Raw genomic sequence first — 22,332 nt, 5'->3', positions numbered from 1 at the left:
ACAAATCCTACCACTTACCCGTTATAATTATGATGACATACACAACGTCAAACTGGCCTATTTACAAAGTCTGAGAATGGCTGACCAGGTCAATTTCTCAGAAAGGCTGGAGGGTTGGGGAAAAGCCTGACACGTCACAGACTACAGCCTTCCAGGAGATAGGGACAATTAACTATACTGCAGTCAGCCATCAAACCAGGATTTACATAGTAATAGTTTTGTTGTAGACTACACTTATTCACAAACAAAGGCATGGTAGTTCTGTTTCTTCGCATTCCTCATGTCCAGCCTGCAGACATGTATGTACTAATTAGGCTGTTCCCTGCCCCAAGCCTTTTTGATCCTTGAATCCATATTATCGATTCTGTTGGTGCTGCTATGCTATCAAGGTTTCTTCAGTTACCGATCCATCCGTACACTTACTTGTCACTGAGGTGTCCCCCAATTATCTGGGTCAGGCAGTATCCCCAGAAAAAACTGCCGAGGACCATGCCAGTTTGCTTCTTGTCCCAGTTGAAGTGAGTGCTCATCGACACAGAGCAAATGGGCATGGTGACCCGGGCACAGTACAGAAGACATGTGCCTAGAAGTAACATCAGCGTCCATACACGGTACTCCTGCCTGAGGTAGAGGAGAGAGAAAGGTGGGAGACAATGTTACAAGTTTTTTAGAGGCCTTCCTGAATCAGCACTGAGACCCTGAAGAAGGTGTGAACAACAAGGCATTTGTTTGAAACATGTTGACATTCAGTTTGGTGCACTGCTTTATCTGTGACGAATTGCCCCACCCTTCTCCTGCCTCAATTCCTTGAGTTGTGAATAATTGAAGTGCTTAAATAGGCATTTTTTGTATTATAGCCTAAGAACATACTGGATACACGTAGCAGGCTAAGGACCCCTTGACTGTCCTTCTACTCCTGTTGTGAAATTCTCAAACTCCCAATAAGGTTGGGTGCAATGACTAAGACCAGGTTGGTCTTCCACAGTATTGGTAGATCTCCCGCTGGGTTGCATTATGGGCCTGGTTGGTTTCTACCTGTCCTACTGCACCATGGCAAGAGGAGGGGCTGGATCTCTTGCTGGTGGTAGGGAAGAGAGAAGACACTTAAAGACAGCTTGGGGGTGACACGTCCAAGCATTGCAGCATGATAGGGAAGGTGGCTGTCAGACATGGACAGACTCTGGTATGCAAAAGTGCCCACTCATGATCCTAATTACAAAGGATCTGTGCAGTGTTATACAATCGCACTACACAAGCGTGTCTGAAGGCGTGTTAAAATAGTACCCTGAACCTCTGAGAAAGACCCAAGAATATGGGCACTGCAGACCTGTTATGGGAAACACCGCTTTGCAAAGCAGAACACTTCCTGTCAGCCCTAAATGCAGCATGCGATCCATATATCAAAAATAGAGCAAAACTGCACATCTGATCTCAGGGGACGAGAGTTATATGGACTGCTTAATGTGACAATTCACAAATGTTGCTACACCTGCATTGAAAAAATACCCCTACAGGCAAACTGCATGGAAATACCTAAACCCATCACCTCGCCTAAAGAACCTGCCTCTAGAGCCTCTCTACCCACATTCCCTTCTTACACTTTACTCCTCTTAAATATAACATCATGTTTTTCTTTTTTAAGTTCAAGAAAAATGTTATTTGATATAAAAAGGAAAACAAGGTGTCAATACAAAATATAAAAAGAGTATAAAATGCTGCAAACATTGGTAGGTAATGAGAACAACATAGTTATAAACAATAAGAAGAAGAAAAATTCTGGGCAATAAAGCTAAAAAAAAAAAGGAGAAAGCATTGTTTATACGAATATGAATGTACAATAAAGGAGCATAAAATGGTAAATCAAATAAAAGAAGGAATGTAAGGAGCATTTTAAGGGGGTTTGGAGACTTCTTGTTGCGAGGGCAACGGGTAAAACAAGCGTTTAGCACAAACATCGAGATAAAGCATGACAGGAAGCCATAAGTCCACGCGTTTTGCGGCCATGTGAGCTGGGAAAACAAAAGCAGTATCTAGTCTATGGTTGTGGCAGACGTTATACCACCACGCTTTGAAGGAGATATTAGAAAAGTTCTTCCAATTGGCTGTAATCTGTTGAAATGCAACAGCTAACAATAAATCAATAATCTGAAGGTTCAATTCAACATCATCCCAACAAGGGGAAAGACTTCCTAGAAAAATGTTAGTGTAAGAAAAAGGAATACAAGTGTGAAAAATTACACTGATTTGAGCCCATACCTGCAACCAAAAGTCATGGACAGATTTACAGAGGAATAGCATATGAAACAGAGTCGCTTGTGCGGAAGAGCAAGACCAGCATATGTGGAAAGTGTCTGGAAAGCGCTTGTGGAGTTCAAAAGGGGTAAAAAGAAGCCTATTATAAATGAAGAACAAGGTCTGTGTCAAAGTCGCCGCTCTCGAGGATTTGCGGATCTTAATCCAGATCTTGTCCCATAAAGAGACTGACCAGGATGTGGTGAGATCATGTTCCCAACATCATGTTATTCTTGCTTCACAGAATATCTCTTTTCACTTACAGCATCAAAGCTTCCAGACCTACTGGTCATCTAATCCTTTCTTGGACCTACCAGTTCTGTTTCAACCTCTTGGACCTACCACACCTCATCAACTGGGACGTTGTCCTCAATCAGTAACCTAGCTCTACTGGACCCTCTCCATCTCACCATCAGCTAGTCCTCCACAGCTTATAGCTCGGTGGTCTCACAACTAGCCACCCCACAAGGAAACAAGACGCTGCGAACCTGGAGGTACCCCCACCTAACCTGTCCATAATAAACACATGGCCAGCAATTGCTATCACCGCTCACTATTCAAAGCCATAAAACTAATTAACTTCTACTCAAATCATTAAACCACGTTCATGGCTCAACAATATCACCAGTAACACTTATTTCTATGAACATCTAATGCCCATACACTCTACCTCCCACAATAGCAAAACCGGAAAAGCAATTAGAGCACGATAATGTCATAATGGTGTAGAAAAATCTATATCGGTAAAACAAACCAACAGGTTAATCTAAGCCAACACCGATCGCGAATTAAGAAAAAAGTCATGACTGCCCCTATGGTTGAGCACTATGTGGAGAAAAACCATAGCGAAAACGATTTTAAATGGTCTGTCCTTTTTTCAATATCTGAAGAAAAGAGACCGGTGGACGTTGACCGAGCATTATTGCAAAAAGAGGCATATCTAATCCTAAAGTTTAACTGTACACTGACGGGATTTAATAGCTTGACAGAATTATCAAGAATTTAAAGATTTAATAAAGTTTTTGGCCACAATTTGCGTTTTTCACTTGCATTGATTGTCTATGGCCGGTGCATGAACCTATGGAACAAATCTCTAGGGGTGTTTACCCATAATGACTGCGCAATGAATTGTAAAGTACATGACCCAGGATTCATCCTTTTGGAGTTTTTTTAATAATTAAAAGATTAGGAGGTGCGGGCGTAATTAGGTAAAAACCATAGCTAAGAAACATCAAAACTGACTATGCAGAATGCTTGGATAATCTCCGTAGGATTTATCGCGGTGTTCCCTGATGTTTGTATTAAACTACATGGACCATAACTCTGAGCAAGAGATCACATGATATGAACTAGGTATTCCAAAATGGCTGCTGTAGCAGAAGTGTATGAGGATTGATGTCTGAGAATACGAGTGGTAGCAGCAGGTAAGCCATGCCTTTGACAGCTTTTAGCACCCCAAAATGAACAATAAGCATGCCAGAATATAATTCCCCCCTTTCAATCATTTTTAGGGTCGAGTTAATATAGTAAAAGAAAAGCGGCCATTCAAGGTGAGGGAGGTGCCAGCATACAAGAAGGTATGTTGTGGTACACACTTTAAACTTGCTTCAATTATCGTGTTTATGGTGCGATATTCTTATAGAAGTGTTTTCCGCTTCAGATTGTACTGGGCACACGCGGCAATGAAATAAAAGAACATTTGCATGCTGCATTTTGAATATCTTTTGTGAAAAAACGGAGTCTGGTCCTGGGACAAGGGGGCAGCTGGACCTAATATATATGCAGAACAAAGAGATGCTGGCCCTCACACTGATTTTTTCTCTCAAAGTTTTGAGAACACAAACAAAGGTAAATCTTCTGTTTGACTGGGCTACTTTATTTCAACCCTTTTGAAATTTTCAATTATTTTTATATATTTTTCATGGGTGAGAAAAACACTTACAAAAACATTTACACATATTTACAACTATTATACAACTAACATATATACAAATAAATGAACATTTATACACAAACTTCTTTTACACAGAAAATATAGCGATTATACATCCACAAATAATTATTCTTTGCGCAATTTCAAACCACTATACTACCCACAAGGTCAAAAAGGAGGCAACAAGAATTAAATGTATCTTTTTTTAGAAATTAAGAATGATGAATAATCGATTCAAGGACTAGTAATTTTTGATGCCTGTTTTCCGTTTGCCGACGCGTTTCGAATCTGGGAAAGATCGCAGATTCTCCTCAGGGCTCTTTCAATGTAGTAATCTAAATGAATAGAAATATAAAGGAAGTTCGTTTCAATAACTAGAAACTGATGCTTTTAATGTCCCCTATATATGCTGACGGTCACTAGACTAGTTACCTTCATAAAATGGGCGGCGCGGTCCAAATATTCAAGTGAGGCTGTGAGCCACGGTCTTTAGTTATAACAGTGAACCTGTTGTGAAAAATTGGCATGGTTACTGGACCACCATAGGCAGCACAGTCTGACTGGCTCTACAACTCTAAGGCTCAAATTTCCTACCTTAGTCCGTAGAAACGGTAAGGCTGTGGATAATTTTACACTGTAGTTGGTATGCTCATGGAGCAGTACTGATGATATCTGCAATGCACAAACATAGGTTGTGCTCAGTGTTAATTGTTTCTCTGTTTTCAACAAACACACTATGGCTTTTATCAGGGGAGAAGAGGGAAAACATACCTGTGGTTTTTTCAAATTGGAGCGGGGATCGACGGTCAAATTGCCGTTACTCTTTATCTAACGCTGCCGAAAGCTTTATTCACAGGCGGGGAACAGAATTTGGGCTCCTCCGCAGCGTGCGCATAAGCGTGCTTCAGTCGCGCTAAATTCAAAGATAAAGAATTGTTTGGTTTGGGGTGAAAACGCGATGGTGTCTCTACCATTTAGTGAGACCTCGCTACCACTCACCTAACTCTTGCGTGGTAAGACCAGGAAATGCGAACTCATTGGTGGCCAAACCACCATGTGGGGCTCCTACATCACAGTGAACGCTCCGCTCGGCATTGTGGTTGTTGTAGTCAATAGGGAATTATATGCGTTGAGGTTTTAAAGACGCGAAATTTCAGAAAGTGAATTCAACCCCGTTTGGGTGCTGTTGAATTTTAGTATCAGATAGGCCTCTTTTCTCAATAGAATTTGCTCAGTATTGGTGCCTGATTTGGATTGATTTGTACTGAATAACACAGTCCATTGGAACTCATTTTCTCCATGTTTATTGTCGATGAAATGTTGGACCAAGGGCGCGGTTAGAACTTTGTTTTTGATGCGTGACCTATATTGTGTCATGCGTGTATTAACCTGTTGATTAGTCTTGCCTATGTAGATTTTAGAACAAGGGCAAATGATGGCATAAATGACATTTTTCGTTCTGCAATTGGCAAAGCCTGCATGAGTCCACGTTAAGCATGGGCGGATTTTGCGGATCCACGATCTGCGGATTTTGCGGATCGTGGATCCGCAAAATCAGCGGATTTTGCGGATTTGGAGCGGGGGCGGGGCTTCCATGCGAGTGCACATGCCTCTTGTGAGGCCTCTATCCAGCATCACAGCTGATTTTCCACGGTAGAGTTGGGAAGAAGGCACACCTGTCCAGCCTCGACGACGCTCACGATTGTTTTGGGGCTAATGAATGAGTCACTGAATTTGAGCATCAACTAGTTCGAGCGACCATGTGTGTGTTACTATGCAATCGCCCTGACGGGCGCAGGGGTCCCTTGAGTGAGCTGTCCATCATAGTGGGTGAATGGCGGGAAGACGGTGCAAACCGCGAGTGTGTGAGCGGGGCCAAACGGGCAGGGCTACCACGACGCTCACGATTGTTTTTGGGCTAATGAATGAGTCACTGAATTTGAGCATCAACTAGTTCGAGCGACCATGTGTGTGTTACTATGCAATCGCCCCGACGGGCGCAGGGGTCCCTTGAGTGAGCTGTCCATCATAGTGGGTGAATGGCGGGAAGACGGTGCAAACCGCGAGTGTGTGAGCGGGGCCAAACGGGCAGTTGAATGAGTCACTGAATTTGAGCATCAACTAGTTCGAGCGACCATGTGTGTGTTACTATGCAATCGCCCCGACGGGCGCAGGGGTCCCTTGAGTGAGCTGTCCATCATAGTGGGTGAATGGCGGGAAGACGGTGCAAACCGCGAGTGTGTGGGCTGGGCCAAACGGGCAGGGCTACCATGCGAGTTCAACATGCTTCTTCTGTGTATAAAAGGTCTGAGAAAGATCAGTTCAGCAGATGAAGAGAAAGAAACCCCTGGTCACAAGAACAGCACGGGTATTGCGCTCGTGAAAGTCAAGGATGCAAAGGCCTCTATCCAGCATCACAGCTGATTTTCCACAGTAGATTTGTGAAGAAGGCACACCTGCCTCGACGACGCTCACGATTAGGGCATGTTGTAACTATTTTAGGATGGCGCTTTATTTTATCTATTAGAGCTTCCTGTTGAAGCTAATTTAGTAAGTATTTTAGGATGGCGCTGGCAGCTTGCCGGCGCCATCCTAAAATAGTTACAAGTTGACAGGCCAGCCAGGCTTCAATTTTTGCCCCCGGAATCCGCCGCTCGCGGATTTGCGAATTCGCGGGAGTTCGCGGATCGCGAATTTACCGAAAATTCGCAAAATCCGCGAGCGGAACGGATTTTGCGCTCATACTTAGTCCACGTCGTGTTAGTATGTTGGAAGGTTTTACCCTAAATTGTCGTGTCACACGCGATACAATTACCACATCTGTGGTGTCCCTCGATCGGTTTGAGGCCCCATTGGGACAATAAATCACTTTTAGGTTTAATTGTCCTAATATCTGCACGGACTATCTGCTGGCCGATATTTTGGTTTTTCTTAAATGCAAATATTGGGCTGGGAAATGGTATTTCTAGTTCTTCTAGCAACTGGCACTTGCTAGAAGAACTAGAAATACAATTTCCCCGCCCAATATTTGCAGATATTAGGACAATTAAACCTAAAAGTGATTTAACAACATACTAACACGACGTGGACTCATGCAGGCTTTACCAATTGCAGAACGAAAAATGTCATTTATGCCATCATTTGCCCTTGTTCTAAAATCTACATAGGCAAGACTAATCAACAGGTTAATACACACATGACACAACATAGGTCACGCATCAAAAACAAAGTTCTAACCGCGCCCTTGGTCCAACATTTCATCGACAATAAACATGGAGAAAATGAGTTCCAATGGACTGTGTTATTCAGTACAAATCAATCCAAATCAGGCACCAATACTGAGCAAATTCTATTGAGAAAAGAGGCCTATCTGATACTAAAATTCAACAGCACCCAAACGGGGTTGAATTCACTTTCTGAAATTTCTCGTCTTTAAAACCTCAACGCATATAATTCCCTATTGACTACAACAACCACAATGCCGAGCGGGGCGTTCACTGTGATGTAGGAGCCCCACATGGTGGTTTGGCCACCAATGAGTTCGCATTTCCTGGTCTTACCACGCAAGAGTTAGGTGAGTGGTAGCGAGGTCTCACTAAATGGTAGAGACACCATCGCGTTTTCACCCCAAACCAAACAATTCTTTATCTTTGAATTTAGCGCGACTGAAGCACGCTTATGCGCACGCTGCGGAGGAGCCCAAATTCTGTTCCCCGCCTGTGAATAAAGCTTTCGGCAGCGTTAGATAAAGAGTAACGGCAATGTGACCGGCGATCCCCGCTCCAATTTGAAAAAACCACAGGTGTTTTCCCTCTTCTCCCCTGATAAAAGCCATAGTGTGTTTGTTGAAAACAGAGAAACAATTAACACTGAGCACAACCTATGTTTGTGCATTGCAGATATCATCAGCACTGCTCCATGAGCATACCAACTACAGTGTGAAATTATCCACAGCCTTACCGTTTCTACGGACTAAGGTAGGAAATTTGAGCCTTAGAGTTGTAGAGCCAGTCAGACTGTGCTGCCTATGGTGGTCCAGTAACCATGCCAATTTTTCACAACAGGTTCACTGTTATAACTAAAGACCGTGGCTCACAGCCTCACTTGAATATTTGGACCGCGCCGCCCCTTTTTATGAAGGTAACTAGTCTAGTGACCGTCAGCATATATAGGGGACATTAAAAGCATCAGTTTCTAGTTATTGAAACAAACTTCCTTTATATTTCTATTCATTTAGATTACTACATTGAAAGAGCCCTGAGGAGAATCTGCGATCTTTCCCAGATTCGAAACGCGTCGGCAAACGGCAAACAGGCATCAAAAATTACTAGCCCTTGAATCGATTATTCATCATTCTTAATTTCTAAAAAAAGATAATTTTAATTCTTGTTGCCTCCTTTCTGACCTTGTGGGTACTATAGTGGTTTGAAATTGTGCAAAGAATAACTATTTGTGGATGTATAATCGCTATATTTTCTGTGTAAAAGAAGTTTGTGTATAAATGTTCATTTATTTGTATATATGTTAGTTGTATAATAGTTGTAAATATGTGTAAATGTTTTTGTACAGTGTTTTTCTCACCCATGAAAAATATATAAAAATAATTGAAAATTTCAAAAGGGTTGAAATAAAGTAACCCAGTCAAACAGAAGATTTACCTTTGTTTGTGTTCTCAAAACTTTGAGAGAAAAAAATCAGTGTGAGGGCCAGCATCTCTTTGTTCTGCATTTTGAATATCGACTTCATGCACAAGTAAAAAGGTATGATAGACAGTATATTGATTCAAGACAATGCCCCAAACATGGTTGGAAGCATGCACCTTTAATATACACCCACACTCTCTTTTTGTTAGAATCTTCGAGTGAAATTACAATACAACACTGCCTGGCGGCGACGTCCATCACCTTGAGCTCTGTTTAAAAGGTATGAACATAACAGGATATCCCCCTTTTGAATTTCTCAATAAAACCTGATCCCACCCCTAAAAACAACTTCACTCTCATCGCAGATAATGAGATAACGCCACGTTGTTCGAAACGGTCTCTCCTTGAATAAAATAGGCTGACTTGAACCCTTTTTTCATTTGGTTGACTTACAAGGGAAATGACCAACTAAAGACAGGTACTTCCTTCAGAAAATGAATTGTGCAAAACATGATATAGGAGTAGGTAGCAATTTAGTAATAAATCTTAAATGTCTTTCGGCATTCTATACAGAAAACGGACAAAGCCCTGATGACAGTCCGGGAACTGGTTTCCCTGGACTAGAAACGCGTCGGCACACCAGAAGGAGCAAGCAATATCATTAAGAGTTTTTGAATCAGTCAAGGCTGATTTATAAGTTATTTCCATCTTTTGGCTTTGCTCCTTTGTTTTGACTTTGTCTTTTTACTTTGATTGTGATTGATTAGATTTAATGAAATTATACATTTTTCATGTGTATTTTTAAAAAGTTTTGTTTGTGGAATGTATGAAATTTGTAAATGTGTGGGTTTAAATAGTCATGTACTGTAATGTAAATATTATGAATGCATTTTCCTTTTTGGTGAAATTTTGAAAAAGGTATAGAAAAAATTGATAAAGTAAAAAAGGTATAAATAAAAATACCAGGTCAAACTCATACACTGCGCTTGTCCCAACCATATAAATAATTTTGGTTAAGAATGTCGGGTGTAGGCACTTTTTTGTGTTCTAGGGTTTAATAGGGTCCGGCCTACCCCGTACCCACCAGGACCTAACTCCTTAGTCTTATAAAAATATGGTGTATGAAGGCAACAAACCTTAAAGACTTGATATGCAGTTGGTAATTTGTACCAATCCAAACACCAGTTAAATTAAATTAAATAAAGCCATGGCTCTCAACTCTTAGCCCAAAGCCCAAAAAACCTAAAAATGTGGTCTATCGGACTGGCTCCCACCTGCCAACACCAGTTACTTGCTATATGTCCAAAAGTGGTCTTCCCCATCATATAACAAAGACAAGGAGATGTCAGTGGACCATAAATATTGGCATGTTTGGGGGTAACCACAACAAAATGTAGAAAATCAATATCTTATTTAGGAGGCCGGTCACCAGTGAAACAATGAAGATGAAATAGGATACAGGCTGAGCTTGAGAACCTGCTGGTGGGCACTCTGTTTGAACATGGTGGATTACAGTACAACAAGTGGTATACATGACAATGGGATGGACAAGGCCGTACCTTACTGAACGCTTTGGAAGCATCACATGATTTGGACCATCCTAATAACAGGCTAAACACCAAAAACATGTCTGACATGAAGAATTTACAAACCAGAAATTAAATTCAGGTCTACTCACACGAATAAGCATAAGTGGCAAAGATTATGGCAAGACAGTGATTTCTCTAAGGCAAGAGATGCCTTATCTATAAAGGGATAACCCTATTTATGCAGGGGTATAAGTTATCACTTTCGCTTTTTTTCCTCTGTTCCTAGTGATCTCCTAGGAACTATGGAAAAAATAGATATTATCCACCAAAGTGAATGGTGAGAAACGAATTCTATATTAGATGTGGATAGATGTATTACTTTTAGACTGTACACACATAGTGCTACAGCTAGGTAGTCAGACTACAGCACATAGAAAATAAGTTCATTATCAACATTAATAAAACACAGGTGCTATACCTGGATAATAAGACAAGGACTTTCCCTGGATGCTGGATATATCACATTTCAATAGTCGTGTCATGTAAATATTTAGATATAATTTAAGTGAGAATTTAACGTTAAGTGTGCACGGGAAAGTCATGCCTAAAAGAGCAATGAGTGCACTGTGAGGTCAATGTTATTTAACTATAGTATATGTATATAAACTATATTTATTTTAGGCAAGCTTTTGTTAAAAGCCTATTTAGCTGAAGTGACCCTTATTGTTATATAATGGCTCTCGGTATTACTCATTACAAACTTGCTATATTAAAAACTTTAAAAGGCTTGAAGGTAAATCCATTCAGAATGCATTTAATATTCTTACTACTACTGGAATAGATGCTCTACGTTTGGAAGTGAGGTTATGGTCCCCAAGATGTAAAATCTGAATTTTTGGCCATGAAACACCTGGACATATTAGATAAGTAAAATAATATCCCTGTAACAAAGTGGCAAATTATGCTTAAATGAATCTGAATTTGTGAGTAATGAGAAACCCAATCTCTGTGCTATATTTCAAAGATTGACTTTAAGTCTAAATCCATCAGTTGTACAAGGTGGGTCAATATTCGTTTAAAAAAGGTATTAACATGAGCAGTCACTTAGACACTCATTTAATGGCAATAAAGAGAAAAGTGTGGGGAGAGTCACTTGGACACTCTAGTAGACTGGAGGAAGAACAAGGTGCAGGTCGATAGGGAGCGCGCCAACTCCTTCAATGGTTACGCACCGGCTTTTATTCTAGTTTGGGTTTCTACCTAGGCTCTCAGAACTTTATGAAAGTTTCTACTCAGTCTTTTCGTAACTCCTCACTTAAATGTTCCTAAAGATCTTGCGTATGCCTTTTAGATATGTCCAATGGAGAGCAGTAAGCATGTGAAACCCTTGTTAAATGCGGTTGGAATACGTACTATGGATCCTTTGAATTTGTATTTGCTTTAAGTAAGACAGTCATAGCAACCATGGTTGCTTTATTTTTTTTAAGAAGTGAGGATTAAAAATGTTGTGAATATTGATGATATTAAATTGATTTCCATTGGATGGGGAAAATAATAATAATAATGTTTATAATCCTTCATCGTTATTGCTGAGAGTGTCATATCTATATAATAAGTGCAATATTAAAGCAAGGGTGATAATTATGCAGGCAATGATATTTTGTTTAGAGTCTCAGCAGCATCATGTACATGCAGAAAATTTAATATTTACCTAGGTAGCCCGTAAACCAATATATACTCAAGTAATGCAATATTCCTGCGGTGTACAATATTCTATGTCAGGAAAAATTATATTTCTACAGAAATTTTAGAATTTGTGCAGGGAATGCCGCAGGTATATTAGCGAAGTGATGTTTAAACAGAATGGGATATTTATAAGGAAATGTTATATTCATACAGGACATGCCATTTTCTGAAGGTGATGGCGTATGTTTTGGTTTGAATTCTTTAGAGCTCAACAAAGCTTGTCTTCTAGTTACTATTCCATTTTGTATGGTACAGTTCCTACAATTCATATAACAGATATCCTGCAAAAATATATTTCTTCCTAGCCAGAGGACTATTTATGACAAGTGTGATATTTATGAAGAGATCAATTTGTATGCAGAGAGATTTATTACGAATAACATTTATGCACAGGGCTGATTTATATACACTGTAATATTTATGCAGAATTTGACCTTAATGCCAAGGATGTGATCTTCTGGCAGCGTGGGACATTATTGCAAAAGGCGATATTTATATAAAGCACAATATGTATGTGGTAGGCATGATATGTTTGCAGTGTGCAATATTTATGCAGAATGTAATCTATTTGCATTGTGTGCAATGTGCGATACTTATACACAACGTGTTGTTTAGGCAAAGGGTGTGGTTTGCATTCAGTGTGTGACATTTAAGCAGAATGCAATGTTTATGCAGAGTCTGGGATTTGTGAAGAGTGCGCGATTTGTATCCAGGGTGTAATATGTATGCATAAAAAGAAATGAAAGTGAGATGACATTGATGCAGAGAATGTTTTTCGTATGCAGTGTGTAATATTTATGCATAATAAGAAATGTGACATTGATGCAGATAATGATATTCGTATGCAGTGTGTAATATTTATGTATAATAAACAATGTGACATTGATGCAAAGCGTGTTATTCGTATGCAGTGTGTAATACTTATGCATAATAAACATAAGCAATGTGACATTGATGCAGAGCATGTTATTCGTAAGCAGTGTCTGGTATTTAAACATAATAAATATAAGCAATGTGGGATTGATGCAGAGAATGCCATTAGTATGCAGTGTGTAATATGTATGCATAAAAAGAAATGAAAGTAAGGTGACATTGATGAAGAGAATTGTATTAGTATGCGGTGTGTAATATGTATGCAAAATAAACATAAGCAATGTAACTGATGCAGATAATGTTATTAGTATGCAGTGTGTAATATGTATGCATAATAAGAAATGTGACATTGATACAGAGCATGTTATAAGTATGCAGTGTGTAATATGTATGCATAATAAGAAATGTAAGCAATGTGACATTGATGCAGAGAATGCTATTCGTATGCAGTGTGTAATATTTATGCATAATAAACAATGTGACATTGATGCAGATAATGATATTCGTATGCAGTGTGTAATATTTATGCATAATAAACATAAGCAATGTGACATTGATGCAGAGAATGCTATTCGTAAGCAGTGTGTAGTATTTATGCATAATAAATATAAGCAATGTGGGATTGATGCACAGAATGCCATTAGTATGCAGTGTGTAATATGTATGCACAAAAAGAAATGAAAGTTAGGTGACATTGATGAAGAGAATATTATTAGTATGCGGTGTGTAATATGTATGCATAATAAACATAAGCAATGTAACTGATGCAGATAATGTTATTAGTATGCAGTATGTAATATGTATGCATAATAAGAAATGTGGCATTGATGCAGAGCATGTTATAAGTATGCAGTGTGTAATATGTATGCATAATAAGAAAAGTAAGCAAAGTGACATTGGTGCACAGGGATTTATTCGTATGTAGTGTGTGATATTTATGCATAATGTGATGTTTATGCAGCCTGCATTATTCATGCAGAGGGTGGCACATTATGCAGTGTGTGATATGTATGGATTGGTTATTTTGTTTATTACCTATAGAGGCTTATAGCAGACGTGAGCTGCACACTCATGAACAGTTCCCTGCAGCCATACAAATAATAGGAACACTCTTTTCAATGACAGGCAAGGCAATGAGCCTCCAGGCAGATGTTATGATGCCTTGAAATTTAGAACTGAGACATGGCAGCGCTATTATGGTTAGAGACAGGGGTTACGATTTGAAGGTAGATGTCATTTGTAGGTAAGTATTTTAATTTGGAAGCAGCAACCCTCTTTCATGGGCAGGTAACTTGCTTTTCTCGACTCCTCACCAAGAGTTTTAACTTAATAGTGACATACATCTACAATCTAACAGAGACCCACAGAGGGGCATATGCTAAATTATGCTAATTTTAATTTAATATAGCACACAAATTACCCTGGGAGGGATATCTCGGCGGTAAAACAGGTTAGGCAAACAGAAAAAAAACTCAATTAAACCAGAAGTGTTTTAAGCATTTTTCTGTAAATTGGAGTGATCCATGCAGATGAAAAGGTAAATTATAACAGTATAGAGGAGCTAGATAGGAAATAACTACCTCCACATCTAGTTAGTCGAATGCTAGGTACAGTAAGCAGAGCTTGGTCCTTTAATCTTAATTTTCTAGCTGGGAAGTAGCATCCAACTTTCTTCTGAAGGTAGCTAGGACCTTTACCTATCAATACATGTCAAGCAGCAAACTTTGAAAATGCGTCTTTGTCTTGCGGGTAACCAATGAAGAGATTTTGGCAGCGGTACAGATGCAGAGCCCGAAGGAAGGTTGCAGACAAGCCTAGCTGCTGTATTTTGTACCACTTGTAATTTGGCCATGAAGTCTCATTCGCTAAGGTCAATAAAGCATTACAGAAGTCCAATCTGCCAATTATCAATGCCTGCACCAATGTTATCCTAGCTACAGTAGAAAGAAATGGGAAAGCGGTCCTCAGTAGTCGCATTGCATCAAACCAAGTGCCAGAGGTAGCTAGAACTCGATCTTTCATAGATAGGGCTTGATCTATTTTTACTCCAAGATCATTAACTACCTGCCTAGGGGTAGGGACAGCATCCAATTCTGGTGGCCACCAACCTTCCGACCGGAGCTGTTGGGCCTTGCCAAACAGCATAAGCTCTGTTCTCTCTACATTCATCTGTAGGCAATTGACAGTCATCCACGTCGAGATCGCTAACATTCTCTTTGCAAAGCAGCCTTTGGTTTTGTCCAAATCGTTATCAAAAGAGAAGATAAGTTGCGTGTCATCAGCATATGATATTATTTCACAGCCAAGCGATCCTGCAATCTGAGCAAGAGGGGTCATATAAATGTTAAATAACGTAGGGCTCAAACAAGAGCCACGCAGCACATCCTTATCATTCCGCAAAGGACGAGACTTAAATGTGCCAAGAGCAAAAGATTGCGTTTCGTTTCCCAAAAAAATCTGGGAACCCCTCAGGAGCAGTCCCATTGATACCTATCTCCTGCAATATCTGTAGCAGCTAATATGTGACACAGCATCAAAAGCTGCTAACAAGTCCGGCAGCACTAACATGGCTGAAGATCCAGTGTCAAGAGAAAGTCTTCATGAATCGGTGACTGCTAACAGTGCGGTCTCAGAGCTATGGAAAGACGTGAACCCCGATTGAGATAAGTCTAGTATTTTGCTCATCTCAATCTAGGCTGCAAGTTGTTTAATTATAAGGCCTTCTAGTTGCTTTCCTAGAAGAGGCAACAGTGAGATAGGATAGCATGTCCATGTGACTCTGCTGTCGGGATACATCTGTGGGGATAATTGCTGCCCTCCCATGTAGATTTTAAACCAGAAACCTCCTCTGTGCCTTTTTCTACCCATGGAACTGTTTTTGAGTTTAGCCACTTACGTCTCATTCAACACTCACACCTTTTCCAGTGGAACCCTTTTAATTCATGTTACGTACTCCACCCATGGGCTGGCCATTGATGGACTTGGCTAACTAGTCAAGGAACAGTGACTCGAGACAGCTTGTAAGGTGAAGATGCAAGAAGGTACCAATACTCTCGAGGATGGGAACTGTTCTTTGCATAATAAATGAATACCATGGGGGTTCAAGCCACCTGAAGGGGTCTTCCTAAAGATCCTGCCTTATCCATACATGGGAGTTTTGTGCATTCCTTACCTTCAGAGATCTGATGAACAGTGTACCTGACTTTAATATTTTATATACCTTATGTGTATTTGCAATAAATCCAGATTTGAGGTCCAATGGCTGCTCTGATGTCTATAGGGTCTGCTTTCCACAGTCACTCAGTACTTCCAAAGAGGTCTTGCTTTCTTTCCAACATGTGAATGGGAATTTAAACTATAGGTCAGTTGCTATGGAGATATGATGTTTATTTTTTAAAAAAAATGGCACTTGGGCGGAGAGTAAGGGAAGTGAAAAGTCTTTCTGTGATTGAAAGAACCTAAGTCTGAAACCACATGGCTGTGGGGACGTGCTAGGGTTCTGGAGGAAACACACTGAATAGCTGAGGGTTGTAACCCCCATCTTTGACCCCGGAGAGTGCTTGTATTTCTAGGTTTCCCCCGAAACCAGATTTGGAGGCCGGGGAGTAGCTATCAATGGTGCAGCAGCTGTAGGGGCACAGTGGCCGGAGCCCTGGTTAATGGTGTGCTTTGTTAACCAATCATTAGGGCGCGAGTTGGGGTACCACGTGGGTGGACAGCGTCCCCCCCACTTATTTTACCGGGAGCTCGATAACTATAAACTGCAACTAAGTGCAAGCCACGTTTCGTGATGTCACTTCTTGTCGTGAGGTCAGCGTCCCCCCACTTCTTTTTTTAGGACTTGTGCCCTGCCTATCATCTTTCAAAAGTGCCCATTTTCCTTACCTGTACCTGGACCCGGGGGACGTATGTTCCCTTGGTGCAGGAGGTGGAGTGGCACCAGGGCCCAGAGACCTTAGTGGCCCACAACCCTGACTACTGGGGTATTTTATAATTCCAACAGCACACTGGCATTTCTTTCCTTGCACTAGGGCCCATGACACACTGACTACTCTACCATTAGGGCCCATGGTACCTTTGCTACACCACTGAGTGACGTAGGAAAACCACCAAATAGTTGAGGTAAGTACGATTCACTACTTAAACTTCAGTCCCCCAATATTTGGAGAAAGTGTTTTTGAGCACTTTTGTGCTTTCAGCGTGTGGGGAGATTAAAAAGACTTGCTAATCAGTACCCATGCGCGGCACAGATAAAACCCGTTGGACTGGTCGTTTAGGCAACCTGGCACTGCCAGATGTGCCAGCTTGACATGGCCAGTGAGTGGGCACTATTTTTCGGCCCGTCGCGGAGTACCACTTCACTCAGAGCACTGAAGTCTGGCATTGCAGGTGTTTCCTTGGGCGTGGCCTGGCATTTCGGTTGGGCGGTATCTATTGGAGAAGGGCCGTGTCTCATTTGCATATTGGTTCTCGCCGCAACGTTTGACTGGAATGCTGCCAGAGGACTACCTGCGGTTTTCACACGCATTCCACTCGTCACCCTTTGTAGTGTGCATTTCTTAATGGATCAGCTGCTATGTGGACTTTCCCACAACCTCTCAGGGCAGGGAGTGAACGGCTTTTGAGGTTTCCTGGAATCCAGCGAGAAAGGGGGTCTGGAATGTGATCCAGAGCCTCGGATTTCTTACTCATTACCAAAGATAAAACAATTAGCGAGCCTGTAGGGTTTAGTAAAGCCGTGAAAACATATTTATTCAACCTTCAAACCTGCCTTGAGGGCCCTCTTGTTGATATGCACAACCGCAGACGTCAGTCCCTGTTTCAAGCTTTGTTAAACGTCTAGAGACAATTGAGCTTGTAAATAAATAAAATAAGACTTTGTGCCCGCAGCGAGGACGGGAAGACAGCACACGGCGCTCGGGAACACCCGCATTTCCAGTATTCCCAGTAAGACACGTTCCTGGGATAGGAAGCGAAGCAAAGGCCTGGACGCGATTCAGCCCCTGGGCACGGAAGACAAACATTCATGCTTCCAGGGGCGGCCGGCTCTCAGAACAAACATGTTGGGTTCACAGGTCCAGCGACAACTGGGTAACTATCTTCCAGAGAGCAGACAGATGCCTTAGGTAGGGGTCATCCCTAGAGGTGGGAAGGCTCGAGCCGGAAGCCTAGCTCGAGGTCCTGTGGGAACCTCGAACTCATAATCAGACGAGCTCTCACGCGGCTGCTGCCTTCCTCCCTGCACCCAGGATGTAGTATTACGGCCAGAGCTGCCGACTCTTTGAAACTGGGAACCGGGTTCCCCCGTGGGCTTAACAACGTGTGATTCTAGCCACATTAGGTAATTTCCCTGTGCATATGAAAAAAAAAATACCTGTGACTGTCTGTAATGTAACTGGTACTCGTGTAAAGCGCTCCAAAACCACCTAATTCGTGCTCTATTTTAAAAAATACAGAAGAATGCACTAACAGGTAAAAACACGAAGGCTGATAGATAGCCATTTACTGGCTGATTTGTACAGTGTAAACCAGAGCACAGGGATAAATCACAGCTTCTCTGCTTAAATTGTGTGACCTTAGGCAAATATTTTATTTAGCCCAAACTTTTTTTCTTCACTATCTCGTATAAAAGCACCTTTGAACGAGAGTTCAGACTACCAGTTATACAGAACTGTCACTTTAAATAAGCACTTCTCAGTGCAATGCTACAACATGCCCTATAAATGTCAAAGCTTCCACGTGTTAAAAAAAATAGGCATGTTTGAACTTTGTAGAGACTTGTCATATGTTACCTGGTTTGTTGTATGATTTACATGACACATATTTTCAGGGCTCGGTTTGTGCACGAGCTCCAACATCCGGGCCGGACCCTTGGCTCGCCTCTCCGTTTTAATTCGTTGGCTTGCCTCATACCCACCCCATCCCAGGGAGTGACAGTACCTGGTTCAGTACTCTAGCCCAGAGAGCCACATGAGCCATCCTTAGAAGGAGTCACATGAGCCATCCTTAAAAGGAGTGACGTCAATCATCCTTAGAAGGAGTCACATTATCCTCGTCAATCATCCTTAAAAGGAGTGACGTCTGCCATCCTTAGAAGGAGCCACATGAGCCATCCTTAAAAGGAGTCACATGAGCCATCCTTAGAAGGAGTGACGTCAGCCATCCTTACCTGGTTCAGAACTAGCTGCAACACTAGGGACTGACGTCAGCCATCCTTATTTGACCTATTACTCTATTAAGTGACCCCCCCTTCACCCAACCTGGCAGTGATGTCGGCCATCCCTATTGGGTTCAGCACCATCTCCACCCCAAAGGGTGCCGCTAGCTATCCTTCAGTTACCCGCTCTAAAGCACCCTCTTCCTTCCTAGTGAGTGACAACCCATAGTGGCATCAGCCATTTTACCCAATCCGAGCTCCTCCTGGGGAGGGACGTCAACCACCCTTACCTGGTCCAGTACCCCCGCCTCCCCACGGAAGAGACGTCACGTGACGACAGCAATCTTCGCCTGACCTGTGCCTCCTCCTCGCCGTACAAGTGACGTCAGCCACCCTTACATGGCTCAGTACGTACTCCCCTCAGAAAGTGAGATCAACCATCCTTACCTGGCCAGTAACTTCTAATCCCCACACAAGTGACGTCAGCCACCCTTACCTGCCTCAGTACGTGCTCCCTCAGAAAGTGAGATCAACCATCCTTACCTGGCCAGTAACTTCTAATCCCCACACAAGTGACATCACTCAACCTTCCTTGGCCCAGTGCGCCCTCCATCCAGGAAGTGAGATCAGCCATCCTTACCTGGCCAGTAACTCCGAATCCCCACAAAGGTGACGTCAGCCATCATTACCTCCCCCGCACAGAATAGATTTCATGTCAGCCATCCTTACCTGAACAATATTCATCTTTCCACAAGAGTGACCTTAAATTACACCCCCCCCCCCCCCCCGCTCCAACGTGGCGTCATCAATCCTTACCTGGTCCAGTAAGGGCACGCGTTCTCACTTCTCTTCTCCCCCAGGTAGGCGGTCGGGCAGGCATCTGGATGCTGGGGAGGGAGCAGCGGGGGCAGCAGGTCAGCGGTGAAGCCATTCTGTAAACATTGAGGGGTGGCCATTCACAGGAGCAGGGGCGACTGTAGGGGGCGCCGGCGCTAAGGGCTTCCTCGATGGCGGGACCTGAGGTGGAAAGAACACGAGGGATCGATTATTCAGAAGGAGGGGGGGTGTTTTTAAGTTTTATATAGCGCTAGCTTAAACCGTAGGTATCAGAGCGCTTTACATACACCCTGTTAAAAAAAGCAGACGGAAATTGCATTACACAGTAGGCAGGCAATAAGGAAGCAAACCAGGGATAAAAATAAATGCAGCATGAAAAATAAGGTGGTTAACACAGTCCGGTCACCAACTATCCTTGGATTATCGTGGCGTGGGGGAGAAACTGCTGCTGGGGGCAAAACTACGGAAGGGTTGGGACTCCTCAGGCAGTTTGAGTCAGGCATCTGGGACTCTGTAGCTGAACTTTTCTGATTCCTCTGCTAGGGGAGGGGGGTGAATGTACCAGTCAGTACTGCTCGAACACTGCACATTTGGGAGGTGTGGTTCCTCGGCAATATCACTCATAAGAATAGCGCGAGTGGTCCCTCCGAGTTTGGGGGAGACCGCTGCAGTTTTTCACGGGGGTGGGGGGCCTGGGTGAATTCTTGCGGGTGGGGGGCGAAGAGTCCTTGCCATTGACCAAAGGTCATCTTGTGATTCCGCGGGGGAAACCCATGTGATTTCTCTGTGAAGTCGGCCTGATTCTCCCAGTGAACCCGCGTGATGCCTGGTTCCTCGGGCGGGGGTGGCTGGTGGCCCTTTAAAGGGATCACTGGGTTCAATCTACCTCATACGTGCCACGCAGCGCTACTCCGAGAGGATGGCGTTGAGGGCCCGCTCTGCAGCTGTTCCTGCTGGAGGGGAGGCGCTTTCACCTTCACAGCGCTTCATCACCCCGACTCTGCTGCTCTTGGGGAGAGAGGATAGGGGGTGAGGCTGTTCTACCTGCACCTCCCACCCCCGTCCACAGGTGTCGCTCCTGAGGTTGGTCCGCCGGGTAGGGGGGTGGGGCGTAAGTTTACACAGGCGACACAGAGACAGGCATACGCACCCCAGCTCCCTGCAGCACCCCCTCTGCTGCTACTCCGGGTTTGTTGCTGTTGAAGTGAAGTTTCCACGTGTCACTTTCAGCCCCACACACACTTCCTGCAGCCGCTGAGCCAGGAAGTGAGGGGAGGCCGAGCCTCGCAGCATCCCTCCCTGCGCCAGGCAGGCACCCGGGCCCCTCCTTGAGACGAGGCTCCCGTGCCCTGTGATGCCTCAGGGCACGGGCTGCGGACACCTCACCCTCCCCAATCCGTCTCGCCCCACTGCTGGCAGTTCATAAAACCCAGGCGCTGCGGGCTCTCCAGCGCTGCCCTCTGCCCACGACGGCTCCCACCCCTCCACATGTTCTGTGTTTACTCTACCCCGCCTCCCCCCCCCCACCCCTTGCACACGTCACGACTCTCCTGCCCCCTTCCAGGGCTAAACGCTGATTATAGCCCCAAAGACGATTAATCCCTTATGGCAATGCTTTTTGGCTCTTAACTACGGAGAGTGCCGTTCGCCCGACGGCCCCCCCCCCTACACACTGTACTGACTCCCCAGGGCTGAGATGTCGTGCCCCCAATGCCATTCCATATGTTCTAATTTACCCCACCCTAACTTCAATCACACCCACAGAGAGCATCTGCGCTGCCCCCCCCCCCGCATCCAAAGGGTTAAATAAGGGTAGCTACCACCAGACCTGTTATTTCCTCTTGCAACCTAGTGCAATCTGGGAGTTGTAGTCATGGAATAGTCCACTTGAAAATTTGACCTGTTAAAACAAAGCTCTAGATTGGAAGTTATCCCTGATGGCGTGGAATCATCTGTTCACTTTACAAAGCTTGTGCACCACCAGTGTCCGGTGCCGACTGGTCTCTCACCATGAAGAGCGAGTTATATCTTCTTTAACATTTGGGAAGTGGTGGTGCTGCCTGTACACAATATAAATGCACCTTTGCTGAGCGCGCTGAGTCTGTTCCATAAACACCATACCAGTCTCGCTGAAAAGTCGTGGTGGTGACCCCAGTACTCTTCCATAGGAAATGTAGCACGTCTGCTGAGAAATGTTGATACTGTTCTACAGAATGCATTGCAGCCCCTCTACAGAGTGCTGGCACTTAATACAAGCACTTTCAATGCAATAGGTCTCGCATTTGCGAGAGTTTAAGCTATTGGCATTGTAAATGATAATGC

General features: G+C 43.2%; 1 protein-coding gene across 2 annotated transcripts in view; it reads right to left on the bottom strand.

Moving 5' to 3' along the window:
* The window catches only part of SLC17A9 (solute carrier family 17 member 9), a 94,022-nt gene extending 72,511 nt beyond the window's left edge, over positions 1-21,511 (bottom strand). The window contains exons 1-3 of one of the 2 annotated variants that reach the window (XM_086932842.1): positions 21,161-21,511; positions 19,990-20,190; positions 424-621 (exon numbers count right to left, since the gene is read on the bottom strand). In XM_086932842.1, the coding sequence (XP_086788968.1) occupies positions 424-621; positions 19,990-20,129 (338 nt within the window). In that variant the 5' untranslated portion in view covers positions 20,130-20,190; positions 21,161-21,511. Of the gene's footprint in view, positions 1-423; positions 622-19,989; positions 20,191-20,896; positions 21,032-21,160 lie in introns of those variants that run through there. The other variant, XM_086932843.1, reaches the window with a different exon arrangement.
* Between the last annotated feature and the right edge of the window lie 821 nt (positions 21,512-22,332).

This window comes from Lissotriton vulgaris, chromosome 7 (genome assembly GCF_964263255.1).
Source record: "Lissotriton vulgaris chromosome 7, aLisVul1.2, whole genome shotgun sequence".
NCBI classification, from domain to species: domain Eukaryota; kingdom Metazoa; phylum Chordata; class Amphibia; order Caudata; family Salamandridae; genus Lissotriton; species Lissotriton vulgaris.
This window is presented reverse-complemented; position numbering and strand designations above follow the sequence as displayed.